Raw genomic sequence first — 21,762 nt, 5'->3', positions numbered from 1 at the left:
CAAGGAGTAAGCATCTTTTAATTTCATGGCTGTAGTCACCATCTGCAGTGATTTTGGAGCCCAAAAAAATAAAGTCTGACACTGTTTCCACTGTTTCCCCATCTATTTCCCATGAAGTGATGGGACCAGATGCCATGATCTTTGTTTTCTGAATGTTGAGCTTTAAGCCAACTTTTTTACTCTCCACTTTTACTTTCATCAAGAGGCTTTTTAGTTCCTCTTCACTTTCTGCCATAAGGGTGGTGTCATCTGCATATCTGAGGTTATCGATATTTCTCCCAGCAATCTTGATTCCAGCTTGTGCTTCTTCCAGCCCAGTGTTTCTCATGATGTACTCTGCATAGAAGTTAAATAAGCAGGGTGACAATATACAGCCTTGACGTACTCCTTTTCCTATTTGGAACCAGTCTGTTGTTCCATGTCCAGTTCTAACTGTTGCTTCCTGACCTACATATAGGTTTCTCAAGAGGCCAGTCAGGTGGTCTGGTATTCCCATCTCTTTCAGAATTTTCCACAGTTTATTGTGATCCACACAGTCAAAGGCTTTGGCATAGTCAATAAAGCAGAAATAGATGTTTTTCTGGAACTCTCTTGCTTTTTCCATGATCCAGCGGATGCTGGCAATTTGATCTCTGGTTCCTCTCCGTTTTCTAAAACCAGCTTGAACATCAGGAAGTTCATGGTTCACATATTGCTGAAGCCTGGCTCGGAGAATTTTGAGCATCACTTTACTAGCATGTGAGGTGAGTGCAATTGTGTGGTAATTTGAGCATTCTTTGGCATTACCTTTCTTTGGGATTGGAATGAAAACTGACCTTTTCCAGTCCTGTGGCCACTGCTGAGTTTTCCAAATTTGCTGGCATATTGAGTGCAGCACTTTCATAGCATCATCTTTCAGGATTTGAAACTGAATACTATAGGGAAACACTATACAGCAATAGGGGGCTTCCCTGGTGGCTCAGCGGTAAAGAATCCGCCTGCAGTGAAGGAGCTGCAGGAGACCTGGGTTCGATCCCTGGGTTGGGAAGATCCCCCTGGAGGAGGGCATGACAACCCACTCCAGTGTTCTTGCCTGGAGAATCCTATGGACAGAAAATCCGGGCAGGCTTAGTCTGTAGTCACAAAGAGTTGGACACAACTGAAGCGACTTAGCACTCAGGCATGCACACATACAACAATAAGTTGTATTGACTTCTAACTTTATGTATGTATGATCCCCAGACAGCCTCCCTCACCCTCTAGTTTCTAGTTGGATTTGGCCACTGGGCACCAGAGGAAGCCTGGAGGGTAGATGGAGCTATTTGTTTCCCCAGATCCCTCCTTGCTGAAGTGCCACGGTTTAGCTGATCCATCTACCATGTGTCTATACCATAGACCACAATTCCGGCATGTGGCCCTCTCCCTCGTCCCATCTTCTCTCCAGGTGATGGGAATCACTCCCTCCCCTTGCTGCTTCAGGCCCGGAGGCGGTAAAGGTTCTCCACTGTTGCTAGTCTTTTCCTAAACCTTCTTTAAAACAAACCCTTTGTTAAGCTTTACTTCAGTTAGCCAATGTCCATCTGTTTCCTCACAGAAACCAGACTAATACATCAGATCAGTCTCTAATTTTCTGCAACATGATATCAAATCTTCTCCATTCCCAGCCCAGTCTTTCCTCTCACATTCAGGCATATGACCTCCTATTTATCTCAACCCCCAACTACCTCAAAAAGAAAATAAAAGCCATTGGAAAGACACCTCCTGTCAAACCTGTGTTTCTCATATCCAGTGATGTGCTGAAGCTGACTCTCGCCTGCTCCCAGGAGGCAACTGTGGGCATCTCTGCCCAGCTTCACCTTCAGTGACATCACATTTAGTTCAGTGCAGTCACTCAGTCGTGTCCGACTCTGTGATCCCATGGACTGCAGCATGCCAGTCTTCCCTGTCCATCACCAACTCCCAGAGCTTACTCAAATCATGTCCATACAGTCGGTAATACCATCCAACCATCTCATCTTCTGTCATCCCCTTCTCCTCCTGCCTTCAGTCTTTCTCAGCATCAGGGTCTTTTCCAATGAGTCAGTTCTTCACATCAGGTGGCCAAAGTATTGGGGCTTCAGCTTCAGCATCAGTCCTTCCAATGAATATTCAGGACTGATTTACTTTAGGGTTGACCGGTTCAATCTCCTTGCAGTCCAAGACACTCTCAAGAGTCTTCTCTAACACCACAGTTCAAAAGCATCAATTCTCGGCACTCAGCTTTCTTTATAGTCCAACTCTCACATCCATACATGACCACTGGAAAAACCATAGCTTTGACTAGATGGACCTTTGTTGGCAAAGTAATATCTCTGCTTTTTAATATGCTGTCTAGGTTGGTCATAGCTTTTCTTCCAAGGAGCAAGTGTCTTTTAATTTCACAGCTGCAGTCGATTTTGGAGCCCCCAAAAATAAAATCTCTCACTGTTTCCATTGTTTCCTCATGAAATCAGCCATAGTGGAAGTCTTTACACCCCAGTGCTATGAATCAGAGCCTTTTTTTTTTTTTTAATAGAACCAGTTGTTGAGCATTTATCAGCATGCCACTGCTTACATCCAGATGCAGCCTTTTGCTCCTTTACATTTGGTATAGTGGAAGAGACACCCCACCTGTTATCAGAGGCTCTCCACCTCCCACTACCTTTGATAATCCATCGATCTCTTCCTCTGGCGTATTTAGCCTCTCCTTCCATACTAACTCCTCATCAACATTTAAACCTGCTCTAAACTTGTGCTGTCCCACACTGAAGCCACTCATCAGACATAGTTACTGAGCACTTGAAATGTGGCCAGTGCAAACTTAAATGTGTAGAAGACACACCAGATTTCAAAGATTTAGTATGAATACAAGAACATAGACTATTTCATTAATAATTTTTATATTGTTGAAAAGATATTTGGGATATAATAGGGTAAATAAAAGACATTAAAATAAAGTTCAGCAATTTCTTTTCACTTTTTTAAATGGCTTCTAGGAAATTTAAAATTACTTACAGAATTCACATTATTTCTATTGGACAGTGCTACCACAAACTCTCATCTTAAAAATAAAGTCTCTTCTTCTCCCTATCAGCCCCTCCAGTTACTGCCTCTCACAGTCAAAAATGCTTTAAAAAGTGGCCACTGTCATTGTGATTTTCTTTATTTTAAATAGATCTATTTATTTAGTTTTGGTTGTTCCGGGTCTTCGTTGCTATGCGGGCTCTTCTCTGCTTGTGGTGAGCGGGGGCTACTCTCTAGCTGCTGTGCACCAGTTTCTCCCTGGGGTGGCTCCTCTTATTGCTGAGCATGGGCTCTAGGCATGTGGGCTTCAGAAGTTATGGTGTGTGGGCACTAGAGCACAGGCTCAATAGTTTTGACACAGGGGTTCAGTTGCTCTGTGGCATGTGGGATCTTCCCAGATCAGGGATCGAACCCATGTCTCCTGCATTGGCAGGAGAATTCTTTACCACTCAGCCACCAGGGAAGCCCTGTCATGATTTTCTTACACACCACCTCTCTCCTCAACCAAAGATGATCTGCCTTCCTGTTCCACAAATCTACCAGAATCATGCTAGTTTAGGTCACTAATGCTAACCTAGGTCATTGCACACCACAAAGGACTGTCCGGGCCTTACCCTGCTTTACCCTGAGCAGCAGTTTGCAATGTGGCGTATTCACTTCATTGAAACACTTTTCTTTTTATTTTTTTAACTTGATTAAAGTATAGTTGAGTTACACTATTGTGTTAATTTCCACTGTACAGCAAATTCCATTATTCATATATAAATATATATATGCATTCTTTTTGTATTCTTTTCCATTATGATTTATCACAGGATACTGAATATAGTTCTCTGTGCCTACAGTAGGACCTTGTTACCCGCAAATTCCCAGTCCATTCCCCCCCACTGACTCTCCCTCCCCTTGGCAAACACAAGTCTGTTCTCTCTGGCTATGAGTCTGTTCCTGTTTCATAGATAAGTTCATTTGGAAACACTTTCCCATTGACAGCATACTTTCTTGATTTTCCTCCTACTGAGATGCTCATAACGCTGCTTTCCAGATTCCTTGTCAGCTCCTGTCTCTCCTCTACCTAGAATTCTGTGTTGGTCTTCTATAAGATTTTGTCCCTCTCATCTACTTCTAAGGATTCATTTTCTATTGATATGCAAGCAGCTCTACATCTGCACTTAAAGGTCTCACAGGCATCTCAACTTAAACAGGTTCAAACCTGAACTCAGCGTCTCCACCTCTGCCTGCAAAACTGGCGCTAGCTTAGGACATGGCAGTATTGGTAATGGTACCACATCTACTTAATCACTTCTGCCAGGACCTCAAGGACATTCGTAGCCCACCCTCTTCTTCCTCCACTGTGGTCTCTCCTGGTCTCTTTCTAAACTACTCATCGTGTCTCTTTAATTCTCCACTTTGCTTTAATTCCACAGTCCCACCCTAGTCCAAGCCACCATCAGCTCTCACCCGGACTTCTCCAAGAGCCTCTTGAATGGGTTCCCTACCACCACTTTTACCACTCTAATCCATTCTCTACACATCTGCCAAAGTCATCTTTTACAAACTTGAATAGGATGCTTTAGCTTAAAAATCTTCAGTGTCTTCCCCTTGACTTTGGCATAATGTCGGAAACCTTTAACATGATGTTAAGAGGCCACCCCAGAACCTATTCCTGCCTTCATTTGTAGCTTTGTCTGTTTTCAGTCTTTGCCTACATTCTGTCTACTCAAACCACCTTGGACTTCTTTTAGTTCTTTGAATGCACCATATTATCTTGACTTGGGACCTGCAAATATGCCTTTTCTTCAGCCTGGGACCCTCTTCATCAGTTTTCTTTAACTGTTTGCCCATGTCCTTGTGAACCTTCAGATAGTTCGCTAAGCCCCCAAACTAGTTTTGTCTCCATCCGGCGCTCTCACATAGCTCCTGTGTTTTTCTAATAGACTCTGAACTCCATGAGGTCAAGGATCAGAGCCATCTGATTCACTTATGTATCCACAGTGCCTAGTACAATGTCTGGCACACAGTAGGTCCTCAATAACTATTTGTTGAACAGTAAAACATTATCTGACTCAGACTTCTCGTTTTGGAGATGAGGAAACTAGTATCCAAAGAAAGGAAGCAATTCATTCAAAATTACAGAGCCCAGACTGATGTTCATACAGGACCAGAGCCTCCTGATTTCCAGGTCAGTCTTCTTTCCAGTACATCATGTGTTTGTCAATAACTTAGTAAACAGAGGGAAGTAGACTGAATTCCCTATGTTTTGAGAAAGCCAGCGCAAGCTCATGTTCATAAACACAGCTGACATAGTTGTTATTTTCTTTGTTTTATGTAAAAGGCCTGGAAGTCCAACCCAAAAGTAAACTCCGTATTTCTAAACCTACAAACTCCTACAACTTTTATTGCCTACAGGCCCCATTCTGCTTATTGTACTTCTTCCTTCCCTGCATTAACCAGAGGCATCAGCTGGTTCAGGGTTGAGCAATGCCTTCATTCCATGCTTTTTATCAATCCCCTGCCAAGGCAGCATGTCACATGTAGCAGAAGATTAGGAAGTGCTGTCTTTAAATAGTAGTGCTCAAGAAAACAATATAAGATCCTGTATAGTGCTGGGATGGAGATAGTGGAGATTTTTATAAAAATAACAAATTTTTTAGCTCTCACTTGTGCCAGGCACTAAATTAGATGGTTTGCATATATTTTCTCTTGTCTTACTAACTCTATGAGTAATTATTTCTATTGTTTCTGTTTTACAGATGAGTAAACCGAGGCATAAAGAGGTTATTAAATCGCCTAAGCCATTCAGTTAAAAGAGCCAAGGCTCTGATCTAGTCAGTCCAGAGCCCATGATCTTAACGGTGTGATATCTGAAAGTGAAGAATAGGTTGACCTGACAGGAAATACCAAAAAGTACAATTAAGGGAGATCCCAAAGTTGATTTATACAGATATCCCATCTCTGATTCATTCATTCATTGATCTATCTACTCATTCGTTCTTTTACTCTCTCAACATTACTTATTGAAAAGTCACATTATATCTATTGTTGAGGATACTGGTAAAATTAATGGCCTCTCTCCTCTGAGCTCTCACTGTCTAGTGTAAGAAACATAAGTAAACAGACATTTATCCCAGTGAGTGCCAAGTGCTAAGATAGAGGGGGCTTTGGGACACAAGCTTATAAACCAACTTAAAAGGACACATATGAGTTATCCTGGACCTGCCTGCCGTGCTTTCTTTACCCTGTGTACCTCTGCTCTCTCCTTCCTTCCCGGTTTCCCTCCAGGCTTTCTCATGCTTTTGGTGCTTTGCCGACATCTTCAGCCTCCTCTACTCCCGGTTTCAGACACATCCTCTCTGCTTGTCTTTGTCCTCCTAATGTAGGTTTGAAATGCATTCTGGCATAGCCGGAAGCACATCTGTACCATAAAGCAGTCTAAGGCCAACCCAAAGGCTAGACTAGGATGTGCATGGCCCACTTCTAATATGACTCCGATCTAGGAGAGTTGGAAATCTAAAACATGGAGCTTTAAGGAGTGTGGAGGACAAAATAGATGGAAAAATACCTGCGTCTTAGAAAATGTGGTTATTTACCAGCCTAAACATAGAGAAATTGACTAGTGACTACCCAACATCCCTTGGAGCTCAGTCATCATGTCTTGCATGTTCTACACCACTTTTTCATGATCTTATAGGATATTAGCCTCTGTGCAATGGGGGGATTTTTGGTTTTACAACAGAGTATAATAAAATATATCAGATTTGGAACATTAAAAAATGTTAATGCCATTACATTTTTATTTTTTGCTATCAATTATGGTGCCTGATCTGTTGACCAAAAAAATCTTCACAGTACAAAATTAGCTTTGAAACAGGAAGTGTAAATTTCCAAGGTATTTGGACCCTGAGAACTTTCAGGATCCTGTATTTTCTCAAGTTGCAATCTCCCCTCAGCCCACTCCTTCCTAAACTTTGTTTTTCTCCTACAGTCATAAATGAAGCATATTCCTGCTAAGGAATGTCTGTGGATTAGATGTATCAATTGAATTTGACAACTAAAAAAGAATTAGTGGTGACTCTTATTGATCAGTGTTTGATTTAATGGACAGGGACTCACTCACCCCTATATATGGAAGAAATAAGTCAGAAAAGGTATATAGACTGAAAAAAGGGACTGAGATTCTGGCAATAACTGTCAGGTGGAGGAAGACATTTGATAGGAATGATGTGGCAAACAAGATTAAATTAATGGGCAACTGAAGTCAGAAAGTGGCAATTATAATATTGAAAACACTTCAAAACCATAAGTCTCAAGCATTGGATGGGTCTTGTAAACAGACACTGAAGTCTTACATGATGATGACAAACCCCTAGATGGATAGGGAGATGATATCTAAGCCTTAGGCTCATTTGACATCAACAAGAGGCTAATGATGACAGAACAGAGATGCAGAGGAACTAAATATGATTATATCTCTATCGTTAGATGGCATAAAACTCAGAGTAGAGATTTTTGCTTGCAGATGGAGAAGCAATCATCCAGAAATGATGGTAAGGAGCCATGAGATTGTTAACATCCACCACCTTCCCTAATCCACCCACCCCACCAACCTGAAACATATATCCAAGTATTAGTAATGCTTGTTAACTCTTACTTTTAATAAAGCTTCTGGGAAAATAAGGTTTGTTTCAGTTGATGGGTAAATAGTAGTAGTAATAATAACAACAACGGGGTCGCTAAGAGTTGGACACGACTGAGCGACTTCACTTTCACTTTTCACTTTCATGCATTGCAGAAGGAAATAGCAACCCACTCCAGTGTTCTTGCCTGGAGAATCCCAGGGACGGTGGAGCCTGGTAGGCTGTCGAATATGGGGTCGCACAGAGCTGGACACGACTGAAGCGATGTAGCAGCAGCAGCAGCATGCTTTTAATCATTTATTTCATAACAATATACCTATACAATAGGTATTAAGATTCCCATTTTTAAAACTGAGACTCAGAGTGTTAAATGGCAGAGCTAGGCAAGGCACCCCACTCCAGTACTCTTGCCTGGAAAATCCCATGGATGGAGGAGCCTGGTAGGCTGTAGTCCATGGGGTCGCTAAGGGTCGGACACGACTGAGCGACTTCACTTTCACTTTTCACTTTCATGCATTGGAGATGGAAATGGCAACCCACTCCAGTGTTCTTGCCTGGAGAACCCCAGGGATGGTGGAGCCTGGTGGGCTGCCATCTATGGGGTCACACAGAGTCAGACACGACTGAAGTGACTTAGCAGCAGCAGCAGCAGCAGCAGGGTTTGAATTATGGTCTCTTTTATCACCAAAGCCTTTGTTCCACAGTGAATGGTTAAGAATAGAATTCCAAAACTGTTTGTCTCCTCATCTTTCAGTTGGGGATGTGAAGTAGGTAAAGTGTTTAATGGGGCTTCCCAAGTGGCGCAATGGTAAAGAATCCACCTGCAATGCGGGAGACACAAGAGACACGAGTTCAATCCCTGGGTCATGAAGATCCCTTAGAGAGAGTAGGAAATGGCAACTGGCTCCAGTATTCTTGCCTGGAAAATTCCATAGGAGCCTGGCAAGCTACAGTCAGTGAGGTCGCAAAGAATCATACACAACTTAGTGACTCAACAACAGCAACAACAAAGCGTTTAATAGAGTATTGGGCCATTAGCTGCCATTATTATTTTTGTTGTTGAGTTATTATTAATAGTAGTATTTCTGTCATAGCTCACTGCAGTACTCAGCCAGAAATATCAGCAGGACCATTTCTTTTTCAGTCAATAACAGATTATTAAATGGGTGATAGCTTGCAGTTTTGAAGTCTATAATCTGATGCTTTTAGCAAGAAGCTTGATATTTTGCCTTTGAGAAAACTCATAAGAGCCAAGTCAAACCAATGTAAGTAGGATGAATAATTGCTCAACTATTCATTTTAGGGCCCAACCCCTTTGCAACCAGGCCCTGTATTAGGACTGCATCTCAAAATATCACAGTGGTAGGTATCCTTACCTATTATGGGACCTCTCCCCTCTGCCATGATTGTATGACTGAGTTGGAATAGGCTGTACCTTGCTGGGGAAACATGGTAGGTATATTCCCTCTTAGAGTGAACCTAGTTAAATAAAATAAATAAATAAAATAAAATGTACCATTGAGAGTAACCGGTTCATTTGTCAACTGAAAGTTAATCAAAAAAAGACATGTACATGGAACCAACAGATTGCAAAGCTGGCAAAGATTTTAGAAATAATCTAATCCAATCCCTTTATTTTGCTGATAAGGAAAGTGAGTCCCAGGGAAGGCTAGAGCCTTACTCAGGGTCATACAGCTGGCAATAATTTTGTTTGCTTCAAAAATTAATATGAACAGTCTTTCCATACATCAACGAATCTTCCTGCCTTTGTGAGCACAATATCATAACTATAATTGAATTTGTCTTTGATGGTGGAGAAAGCAAAGGGTTTAACAGGGCCTTAAAGTCATCAGAGCAAGATAAATTGTCTTGAACTAATGCTGGAGATCTATTAACTTGTGAGCTTGTCAAGGAATAGGCCTGGTCTTATTCGTGAGTTAAAGCAAGTTTCAAATCCTAGCTAATCCATCTACTAGCTTAGGAAAGTCACTTAACCGCTCTGAGCCTCTGTTTGCTCATTATAAATTTAGATAATAAGTCCTTCATTACAGAATGTTTGTGAGCATCAAATGAGGCAAGATATAGATACACAGTGCCTCACCAGAACAGACACTTAATTAGTGTATACTTTCAAATAACCTTCAGCTAACATCCTCCTAAAAGCTAAGGATACATCAATGAATAAGAAAGCCAAGGACCTGATTTCATAGAGCTTAGGTTCACAAGGAAGGAGTAGATGTGAAAGCCAAGGAAGAAATAGACAGGAAGCAAGGATGCAGATAAATTAACAATATAATTTCACATACAGGTTAGGTAGATTGATGCCATGTATTTAAAATTATAAATGAGGCGTGAGTCTTTATGTCATGATTCGTGATGAAGACTCACTTTCCTTTCTCTCATCCTTTCTTGCCTCTCAATTGTTGTCACGGAGGTTACACAGAATACCAGGTGCAGGTCAAAAGATGAGTGTGTCAAAACGAAAAACAAAATAAATAGGAGAACAAAGAGCCATTTTTTAACACTTGCTGGAGGAGAATCACATTGCTATACTTTGTTTTTCTTCGGAGGGGTCATGTGCCTCAGCCCACACATTAGCATGTGAACTTGTTGTTCCAGTCAAATGAGTCAGAGTTCCTCAAGAAGGCAGATTCATGTATTTCAGAGCTATGTGTCAGCACCTTTGAAAAAAGGTACAGTGTTCTGTATTGGTGTGTCTCACAAACGCACACACATCGATCACATGGCTAATCAGCAGCAGAAGTGGGATTTGAACTCAAGCCCAGGGGACTCAGGGCTTCCCTGGTGGCTGCCTTGAAGAGGGAAATGGCAACCCACTCCAGTATTCTTGGGAAATCCCATGGACAGAGGAGCCTGGCAGGCTACAATCCACGGAGTCACAAGAGTTGAACATGACTTATTAAACCACCACCACCAGGGGACTCAGGCACGAGGTTTTTGCATCGCAAGGAGGACAGGAGGGTCACGCCTGAGTGTAGGGCTAAGCAAAAGCCTGGAGTCAGAGGTGGGTCTGAATTCTAGCTTTACTGCATATTCGCTTTCTTACCTTGGGCAAATTCCTCATACTCTCTCCGTTCACTTCTTGGCCCATAAAGTGAAGATAGATGATGATATCTGTGTCATAGTCATTTTGAGAATTTAAAGAGTCGTACATAAAGTGACTAGTACAATGCACAGCACAAAGTAGCACCTGCAGTATCTTGGCTGAACTGGTCACCTAGCAACAACCATGGGAGTTGACTGCTGGGCCAATGGACACCTTGCTTTTTGGCTCATAAACTCCATCAGTTTAAAAAGAAATTGAACTTACATCCTAAATACATGGAAGCTTATTTATGAAAAAGTGTATACATATTCTACTGTGCTTGTAAATTATTTACACATAAAACAACTGAAATAGAGCTGAAATAAGATACTATTTCATCATAATAGCATCATACTAACATTAGGCAATAGTTGAAGGTACACTGTCTATGGCCAGATGAGTTTTTAATGATTTTTTAAATGATTATTGATGATTTCTAAATGATTTTGTATGTGCCCCTCTATATATCAAACAGTATTCTTTTTCTTTTTTTAATTAAAGTATAGTTGATTTATGATATTATGTTAATTTCAAGTATACAGCATAGTGATTCAGTATTTTTACCGATTATACTCCATGAAGTTATTACAAGATAAAGACTATGATTCCCTATGCTATACAATAGTACAGTATATGCTTATTGCTTATCTATTTTATACATAATTTATTTCTCTCAATCTCCTACTCCCATCTTACCCATCCTTCCATCCTTGTCCCGATTGATAAACACTGGTTTGTCCTCTACTGTTTTACATATGAATTCATTTGTATTATTTTTTTAGATTCCACATATAAGTGATGTCATACAGTATTTATCTTTTTCTATCTGACTTATTAGCTTTCCAGGTGACTCAGTGGTAAAGAATCCACCTGCCAAGCAGGAGACGTGGGAGACACAGGTTCAATCCCTGGGTCAAGAAGACCCTTGGAGGAGGAAATGGCAGCCCACTCCCGTATTCTTGCCTGGGAAATCCCATGGATGGAGGAGCCTGGCTGGCTATTCAGTCCATGGGGTCACAAAGAGTCAGACATGACTGAGCAACTGCACACGCACACTTGCACATAAACTCCCAACCTGGAACACGTAAATGACACACGTAGCAAACCCCTGGAAGCTGGGGACACAGCATGGAGCACCCTGCTGGCCTCTGAGGTGGTATAGCAGAACTCTCACCCTCCCTTTAGGAGACCTCGCACATCTTATTCATGGCTGATGTGTGGACCAACCTTTAGAACTGGTGACAATCTGTATATTAAAGCTGAATTAATTTCCTCAGACTAAAAGTCATATAAGTAGCGCTCCCAATATTTTCTTCTGAAATCTTAGTAGGTCATCTCCAACACTCCCTTGGAGTGCATGTATGCTATTTTAGAAACACCATTAGGTGATCTTCCATTACCTCTGTCATGAATGTCACCACCCTTTCATTCAGCAGCTCAGCCAACATTCACCAAGCAACTATGCCCTTATGTGCTAGGACAATGCTAAGCGTGAGACTTAGTGACATGGTTCCTGCCTTGTGGGAGTCACAGTTTAGCTCCCACCGGGCCAGGTTGTGGTTGTTCTTCCCTGCAGACCATGACTCGACGCTGCCAAACTTGCCCTGCACTTTGGTGCCTAAGTCTAGACTACCTGCCAGCCTTCCCAAAGTCTTAAGGTCATTGTTCCTCTTCTCCTGGGTAGGAGGGAAAGTATCAAATCCCCTGCTCCCCAAATTGCCGAAACTTCTGTCTGCCACTCTCGGAATCCCCTTCTTCTCCATGGGTGCTGATGAGCGCCTTCCTTTCTTGAACCTGACTTCCCTGGGTACCTCCCCCAGTGTAGCCTACAGCCCTCCGGTGGCTCCCAAGCCAGTCTGGAAGACGTGAGAACTGGGAGTTCCCTGGGCCTACACAGGCCTGGTGGCTGCCAGCGCTGCTCCAGGGAAGTGGTGAGCTGCGTGTGCGGACTGGTATCTCGGCCTTGACACGGCAGGGAAGGGTCATACCCCATGAATGCGGTCTTTCATGGCCCTGGTACAGGGCTCCTATTTTTTCTTACAGAAGTGACGATCAAATGTGAACTTTCATGGTTTATTTATAGCTCGGCCTTATAGAGAGAAAGAAAAGAAGTGATTAAAAGGCGATTTTGCCAAATATTTTGTTTTCAAAAGCTCTCATTGTGTGGGCAAAAAGGAAAGAGAAAAGTCCCTGTCTTCGTTGTTTCTGTCTAGACTCCCCAACAAAGAGGGTAGCGTGCCACAAATCCAGATTGTCCGGCTCTTGCCTGCTGACAAAAAGAATGAATTTTGAGGCCAACTTCAAATAAACCCTTTTGAACAGAAATACATTGTGGGGGGGAGGTGACTATATTTAGCACGTGTCAGCATGTCCATAATAAATTCATATTGTTATGCTGTGGTAATTTCCAGATTTACTGCAGCCAGTGGGTTCATGAGGTTTCAGTTTTATGTTAATGATTTGGAAAAATGGGAAAACTCAGCAGTGCTGTTTCTGATGACAGCACCAGTTCTCTGGGTATTCTCCATATTGTGTCGAATACCCTTAATGAGCCCTGCCTCCCAGAAGAAAGGAGAATGACCACGAGTCATTTTGATTGCCTCTAGAAGCATCAATTTTTTTTAGAGTGCAGTTTTGTTTTATTCTCCTTCAAATGATCAAATCCCACTGTAGCAAGTGAAGACAGAAAAAAACAAGTGAACACTAAAAAACTAACCACCCATGCTCCTGAACCTGTTGATTTTTTTAATATATTTTCAACTATTGTTTATTATGCACATATACATAATTTTTGAGACAGAATTGAAAAACAACTATATTTTTTACTCCCACTGTCCCTTTATATCTGTGTACTTTAGCTAGTTTCTCTCTGGCCTACTTAAAAATTTTGGTAGTCCCATTACTTTCTTAAGTAAGCAGAAAGTCACTTAGATAATGTGGGTTTTATGGTCCCTGTAAGTCATGAGACATAACCAAAATTCCAACATTAGAATACCGAGAAATATATCATGCTCATCACTTGAACGTTCATCTAAAGATAAGACAGCTCCTCATTGCTCCAGCCAGGACTGCTGGGGATATGAAGAGATGGCTGTGATTAGATTCTTCTGTTTTTCCTCATTCGCTTTCTCTCCAAGAATATGTTAGCTTTCTTCTTGTTCTTCAGATGTGGTTGGAAGCTGGAAAGGAAGAGAGTTAAGGGGTGTAGGAAAGTTCTTATCTTGAATAGCACTGTCATAAATGGGCTTGGTGCTAAGTCAAAAATGTGTTTACAGCTGGGCTCCATTGCAGATTTTTTAGGGAGACTCTCCACTTCTGCAGACATCTCATTGTATCTTGTCCTTGTCCTTCTCCATTCTAGTAGCTCTTTTAATTCCTTAAAAATCCAGTTGGTTGCCTCAAGCTTCTTTTTTCTCTTTTTTTAAATTGGAATATAATTGCTTTACAATGTTGTGTTTGTTTCTGCTGTACAGTGAACTGAATCAGCCATGTGTACATATATATCCCCTCTCTCTTGGACCTCCCTGCCATCCCACCCCCATCCCAACCATGGAGATCACAGAGCACTGAGCTGAGCTTTCTGTGCTTTATAGCAGGCTCCCAGTGCAGACTCCCTCTCCTCATTAGATGGCCATACTGGCCAGGATCTAAGACAACCCACAAAGCCCTCTCACCTGTGGCCACCTCGGGTCTGTGGAAAACAGTCATGCCTTTTGAAGTCTGACAGACACTGGCAGAACTCGCTGATCCCAGGGCAAGCCTCCTTCACTTCTATACCAAAGCTGCCAGCTAGCACTTCTCCAGACAAGAGGTACACTCAGCCCAACCTGTCCCACAACCTCAGGGACATGTGTCCAGATACCAGTTGATATCAGTGAAACCATGCTCTCACCCTCTCCCCTGGAAAGAGCCCTGATGCTCAGTCCACACACAGCTCCCTCCTAAAATTCCACCTCTTTTTCTGACCTTCCACATGGATGAAAGGTTTCAGAGTTGATTTATGGGTCCTCAGCTACCCTTTCAGGGTGGTCTGTTTCCAGCTCACTTTGGTATCTTATATCTGTCAACTTTAGCTCTCAGACAAATCTTGCATTTTAACATTCCTTCATGTGTATGGTCCTTAAGTTCACTCATCCCATAGACATTTGCTGGGCATGTATGATACACCAGATGCTGAGTTTGGCAGTGGAAATGGTTAAAAGAGTTGCTGCTTAAGGAGCAGGAGTCTAGTTGGGGAAGCTGATGTGGTAACAAAAAATTGTGGTACTGTGTCATAAATGCTATGATAGATGGAAGCATAAGTTTCTAGAGTGGCAGATAACTCATTCTAGGTGGGAGGCAGGCAGTGAGGATGAGTCAGGAAAGACCTTCTGTGGAATCAGTACCTGAGCTCAGCTTAATGTCTTAAATCTGTACTTTTGTGAGAAACAAAATAACCTCTTGTTAAACCTTTGAAATCTCTATTGCTTTTATTCGTCAAAAATTTATTTTAAAAATAAGCAAAAGTAACATGAAGACAGGAAGAAAGAATTCCCTGCTATCTGCCATGTGTCTACACATCCATCATGGTGTGAAGGGAAGTGACATTTATGATGCTTTTTGTATAATACAAGTTTCCTGGATCCCACCCATGAAGGCGGTCTTGGAATGTCGGCTCAAGTCTAAAGCCTAAGCCCAATGCTGAGGATTCCCCCAGGGTATTTTCAAGATTGAGAGCAGGCAGGTCTGCCCTAAAACAGGCAGAGCAGAACAGAGTACCGCTGTGAAGGAAGAAGCGAGCCCAAAATAGGAGACCTAGTGGCAAAGTTGGTGGGGGGGATGACTGCACCCATCTCAGCAACACATGGGACTTGCTTTAGAGGAAATCAGAATTTAGTTTATGAAGGAGAACGTCTGGCATACGTTGGGGTGAGCAGAGCTCTTTAAATATTCTTGCTAAGTGGAACAGCAGTGACCGCACTAAGATATGGTTGCTCTTTTACAAACTGTCTCTAGACTGCCCTTTGTTGGTTCTTATCCTTTCACCTTGATTCCCTTTTCAATAACTTTTCATAATTTTTCAAACCTCCTCCTTAGTAAGTCTGCTGTTTTTTTCCTTCTGTCAGTGGGCTTCTTACTCTCAGCATTTCTGATCTCCCAAACAGCACTTTCAAAACCCCTGGACACCAGGAAACCAGATAACTAGTCAGAATGTCCATGGCATCCTTGAGAAAGAGCTGGTAGAACATATTTGCCAGATTGGAAATATGTGTAAGTGATTAATAGATGAAATAAGTGATTAGTAGATGAAAAAGTATCAAGTTTCTTAATCCTTGAATAGCTATTGAAGTTTATCTGCTTCTAGCATGGTATTTATCACATTCTATTTTGATCGCAGTAAATGTCTTTTCCATTCCATGGTGAGCTCCTTGATGAAAGGACCACTTAATTCTTCATCTCTGTTTTCCATATATAGTGAATGCTGTGCTTGGCACATGGAAGGGGCTCAATATGTTTTATGAATATTTCAGGTACTAAGATTAAGCAGCAAACAGACATATCTCCCAGCCTATGTAGCTTACATTCTGGTTAGAACGAAGGATGAAGAGGCAGAGAAGGAATATAAACTAGTAAGTACATGACTTGTCACACAAGAATTAGTGATAAATAATAAATATAATATTTATAGAATTGTATAAGTACATATGTATGTATATGTAAATAAATAAATCACCAGTAAAGTGGTAAGGATGTTCAGGGAAACACTTGGGCATGTTTTGAAGATGCCCAGGGCTTTCACATTGTGTGTGGTAGCCAGATTCTTAAGTTTCTTTCCTCCTCTGCTAGTATGTGAGTTTCTCTAGGCCATAGAGCATGTCTTACACAAATCTGTATTCCTAGCACAGTGTCTGGTACATAGTAATTAATACATGTATAGAGTAAGAAGTTGTACATATGTGACTCCAGAATGACTACATCCTTAACAATAGGAGTTCAATAGCTGTTCCCAAGACAGGACCTCTTCTGAGGAGCTTTGTCATGCTATTGCTTGCAATCTCCCCAAAGTCAAGACTTTGGATTCCACAAAGTACGGGTTCACTCTACTCCCCTAACTTTCCCACGGACTTAACAACATTGAGAGACCATCCAAGGAAACCTGACCTCTCCTTTCATGCAGTGGAGCCAATCAATCTGTGGTTGATCTTGCTGCTGTTCATTCCAACCATGTCCACCCAAGACACCGCAACTTGCCGACTGCCCACCTGCCCCACTGTAAAGACAAGAATGTCCTGAGGTCAAGTCTGTTAGGCTCAGCCCAGAGGTCTCACATCTGTACTCACAGTTGCAGAGACTACTGGGAAAAGAACTGAAAGTGAAATGAAGAGGTCTTAAATATTCTGACCTAGAGTTTGGGTGCAGAGTGGCTTCTGTTCAGTTACTGTTGTGAGTTAAGTGGACAACAGGCTCAGTGGCAGATTATGTTACCTTCTCAGGCCCTCATGTCCGGGCAGTGGGAAGTGGAAATAGTTCCCTCCCATAGCCCCCTGCAAGCCATCACAAAAGTGCTTTGCCTTCCAGGATCTTTATGCACTGGAGGTCTCAATAGGCAATCATTTATTAAGCCCAGGCTTGTGGTGGTAGATGTAACTTTTAATATTCATTGGGTTTTCATCTTAACACTAGAGATATTAAGTTGAAAAAAAATGAACTCACTGAATCTCTTAAGGGGAAATAAATTCTCATTAACATGTTTTTGCCCGTGATAGGCCTCACTTAGGTTTTAACTTTCCAACTTAGCTGTGTTCTGTTTTCTATTTGACAGGAGGCAATGGCAAAAATGAGCAAAGTTGGAAAAGTCGTGTTTCCTAGACATGAGGATAAAAGGTAAGTTTATATGTTTTCTGTCCACAATGCTGAGGAATGAAAACAACAGACACATGCAACTTTAGAGCTGGAATAAACCGCAGGGATCAGCAAGCCAGCCTTTTCATTTCATAGTTGATAAAACTACATCTCAGAAAGGTAAAGTCCTTTTCAGTTCCCTAAGATCGCAGAGCCAGGAAGGGCCAGACCTGGGGGTCAAATATTAGCTTCTGAACTTTGAACTTCAAATCAATTTCTTTTCCTTAGATCATTAACAGCAAATCTGGTCTCATCTGTCCTAAAATGGAAATCTCATGTCTTCCCACACAGTAGCATCTATCTGTTCCTCCACCCTTTGCCTTTGCATTACGTGACTTTGAGGGTTACAACATGACTTTTTTTTTTTTTTTAATTGAAGTATATTTGATTTACAATATCCTGTTAGTTTCAGGTATACAGCACAGCAGTTCAGTTATATATATGCATGCCTGTGTGTGTGTGTCTGTGTCTGTGTGTGTGTCTTTTTCAGATTCTGTTCCTTTATAGTTATTACAATATTGAGTATAGTTCCCTGTGCTATACAGTAGACCACCATCATTTTGATTAATGTTTTAACCCCAATTCACAAAACACTTATTTATTGAGTCCCTCCTATCTTTAAGCCATTATGCTCCTTGACATCTAGGCAGGACTTAGAAGAGAGTAAGACACAATCTTATTTATGTAATAGATCACTTCAGGACAAACAGGTATGTTTTATAATAAAAGTATTACCAGGTGATAAAGTAACCCAAAGCAGAAGAAAATTTGACCCTGTAGGAGTAAGGGAAAGCTTTTGAGAGGAGGTTAAGTTTACCTGACTTTAAATGCTTAAAAGAAATTGTCAAACCAAAACCAAAAAGAACTTCTGTCAGTAGAGGGAATAAGAAAGGCCAAGTTATAAAGGTGGGAACAGCATAGTATATTTAGGAAACTCTAAACAACTCATAATTCTGAAATGCAAAGTATGAGATGGGAGATGATAGGAAATGGAACAGGGTGTTGGGGGAACAGAGGGTTCCTCTCATAGGGAGCTGTGAGGGAGCTAAGGACCTCAGGTTTCATCCTACCAGCAGAATGGAGATAGTGAATTTTAAGGAGTGGTGGGACCTGTTCAGATGCAGATATTAGAAAGATCCTCTTAGAGGATGCATGAGAGGGCCTAAGGGTAGAAGCAGAGAGACCAGATGGAAAACTTTTCAACAATCCGTTTGAGAGATGAAAAGAACCTATACTGACTCACTGGTTTTCAGTTTAGAGATGAAGGAACAATTGTGCCAGTGGCTTTATCATTTTAGGAAAGTATTTGAGGTTAAGACATAAAAGCAAATTCTACCTTATGTAATGGACAAGAAAAGGTGCTGATCCCACCAAAGTATGATCAACGTTTAACAGAGTGGAATGGTCCATGGAAAAAGCCATCCACCTTTTATTGTCTTAGAAGATCTCCAAATGGGAGCTGTTAATCCCCTGAATATAAACCCCTCTCTAAATACCGGGGTTGTAAAGCAGACCGGTACCTGCAGGAGCTCAATGCCAGAACATGGAGAGATCTGAGTTCCCGGCGGCGGTGGGAGCCCTGGGCTAGCAACATCCCTCTTTTGTTGAAATTAGAAACAGATTCTTCTTTCCATCTCCTCACTGACCCTCCGAAGACTTTTGAGGAAAGTCTGTTTTTCAGTTCTTTGAGTAGGTCCCACGTGTTCTTTTGAGAAGAATCCTTGATTTCTTGCTGTCAGCTGGGAGCGGGCCTCTGCGAGGGAGCCACACACGGTGCTCTAGCACCATCTGCAGGTGGCCCGAAGATTTGCAAGTGGAAAGAGAGCCGGTTTCCTTCCGGGCATTTCTCAACATCTTGACTCAAATCATGTTCTTGTCTGAACAAAACACTCACTCAGGTCTGTGCCACACAGACCCAAGATGGAAGGATCGAGGATTATCTGATCAAGGATTAATATCCATATACAGATAACTCTTAAAACTCAACAACAAGAAAACCAACAACCCAAATCAAAAATGGGCAAAGGACTTTGAATAGACATTTCTCCAAAAATAATATATAGCCAGTAAGCACATGAAAAGATCAACATCACTAATCTTTAGGGAAATGCAAATCAAAACCACAATGAGATACAAATTTACAATCATTAGGATGGCTACTGTCAAAAAAGCAAAAATTAACTAGTAGGGGCTTCCCTGGTGGCTCTGATGGTAAAGAATCCGCCCGCAATGCAGGAGACCTGGGTTCAATCCCTGGGTTGGGAAGATCCCCTGGAGAAGGGAATGGCTACCCACTCCAGTGTTCTTGCCTGGAGAAGTCCATAGACAGGGGAGCCTGGTGGGCAATAGTCCATAGGGTCACAAGGACTGAGCAACTAACACTTTCACTTTTCACTTTTATTTACAAGGGTGCAGAAAAACTGGATCCCTTGCCCACTGCTAGTGGGAATGTAAAATGGTGCATCCTCTGTCAAAAATAATACAGTGGTTCCTCAAAATGTAAAGATAGAATTATTATATAACCCAGAAAGTCCACTTCTGGGTATTTAGGCACCCATGTTCACAGCAGCATTATTCACAGTAGTTGAATGAAGGCAACTTAGGTGTCCACCAACAGTTGAATACATGAAGAAAAAGTGGTATGTACATATGATAGAATATTATTCAGCCTTAAAAAATAGGATTCTGAAATATGCTGCAACATGGATGGGCCTTGAGGACATTATGTTAGTGAAAAGAGTCAGTCAGAAAATGACAAATACCGTATGATTCCATTTACATGCCACTCCCTGGAGAAGGAAATGGCAAGCCACTCCAGTATTCTTGCCTGGAGAACCCCATGGATAGAGGAGCCTGGTGGGTTATAGTCCATAGGGTTGCACAGAGTCAAACACGACTGAAGGGACTTAGCATGGCATGCCACTTACATGAGGAACCTAGTATAGTTGAATTCAGAGAGACAGAAAATAGAATGGTGGTGGCTAGAGACTAGGGAGAAGGAGAGAAAGCGAAGTTACTGTTTAATGGGTAGAGTTTTAGTTTTGCAAGGTGGAAACTGTTCCGTGGATAGATGGTGGCGATGACTGTACAGTGATATGAATGTGCTTAATACTACTAAATCGTGCAGTTTAAAATGTCTAAAACGGTCAATTTCGTGGTATGTATGAAGTGAAGTGAAGTTGCTCAGTCGTGTCTGACTCTTTGTGACCCTGTGGACTGTAGCCTACCAGGCTCCTTGGTCTATGGAATTTTCTAGGCACAAGTACTGGAGTGGGTTGCCATTTCCTTCTCCAGGGGATCTTGCTAACACAGGGATCGAGCCCAGGTCTCCCACATTGCAGGCAGACACTTTACCATCTGAGTCACCAGGGAAGCCGTGGTATGTATATTTTACCACAATAAAAAAAGATTGAAAAATTAAAAGCACAGGGAAAGAAGTGCCTTGGGACCTCAGCTTGCCATGTATAAAAAAGGGAAAATATAGTCTATCCATCTCTCTTTTTTTGTTGTTGTTGTTGAAGTGTAGTTAATTTATAATGTGTTGTGTTATGTGTCAGGCATATAGCAAAGTGATTCAGTTATGCAGATATGTATATATGTGTGCGTATGTGTGTGTATGTGTGTGTGTATATATATATTCTTCTTTAGATTCTTTTCCATTATAGTTTATTACAAGATATTAAGTATAGTTCCTTGTGCTATACAGTAGGTTCTTGTTGCTTATTTATTTTATATATAGTAGTGTATGTATTTTAATTCCAAGCTCCTAATTTATTCCTCCTTCCCTTTCTCTTTTGGTAACCATAAGTTTGTTTTCTATATCAGTGAGTCTATTTCTGTTTTGTAAATAGTTAATTTGTATAATTTTTTTTGGATTCCATGTATAAGTGATACCATATGGTATTTTTCTCTTTCTGACTTCACTTAGTATGATAATCTCTATGTCCATCCATGTGGTTGCAAATTTCATTAATTATTTCATTCTTTTTTATGCCTGAATAACAGTCTATCCATCTCTTGACATTTCAGAATACTAGAAGGATATAAGAACATTAGCTCACGTGTGTAAGAGTTTGACAGCCTGGAGAGTACTTGGTGTTCATTTTCATGTTTACAGTT

General features: G+C 41.4%; 1 protein-coding gene across 9 annotated transcripts in view; it reads left to right on the top strand.

Annotated features, from left to right (window-relative positions):
* The window catches only part of FGGY (FGGY carbohydrate kinase domain containing), a 504,128-nt gene that overhangs the window by 480,412 nt on the left and 1,954 nt on the right, over positions 1-21,762 (top strand). For all 9 annotated transcript variants that reach the window (XM_027537095.1, XM_027537097.1, XM_027537099.1 and 6 more), the window contains one exon: positions 17,564-17,625. In XM_027537095.1, coding sequence (XP_027392896.1) covers positions 17,564-17,625 — 62 coding nt within the window. The remainder of the gene's footprint in view (positions 1-17,563; positions 17,626-21,762) is intronic.

This window comes from Bos indicus x Bos taurus, chromosome 3 (genome assembly GCF_003369695.1).
Source record: "Bos indicus x Bos taurus breed Angus x Brahman F1 hybrid chromosome 3, Bos_hybrid_MaternalHap_v2.0, whole genome shotgun sequence".
Taxonomy (NCBI): domain Eukaryota; kingdom Metazoa; phylum Chordata; class Mammalia; order Artiodactyla; family Bovidae; genus Bos; species Bos indicus x Bos taurus.
Note: the sequence above shows the minus strand (reverse complement) of the source record. Positions and strands in the feature narration are given on the sequence as shown.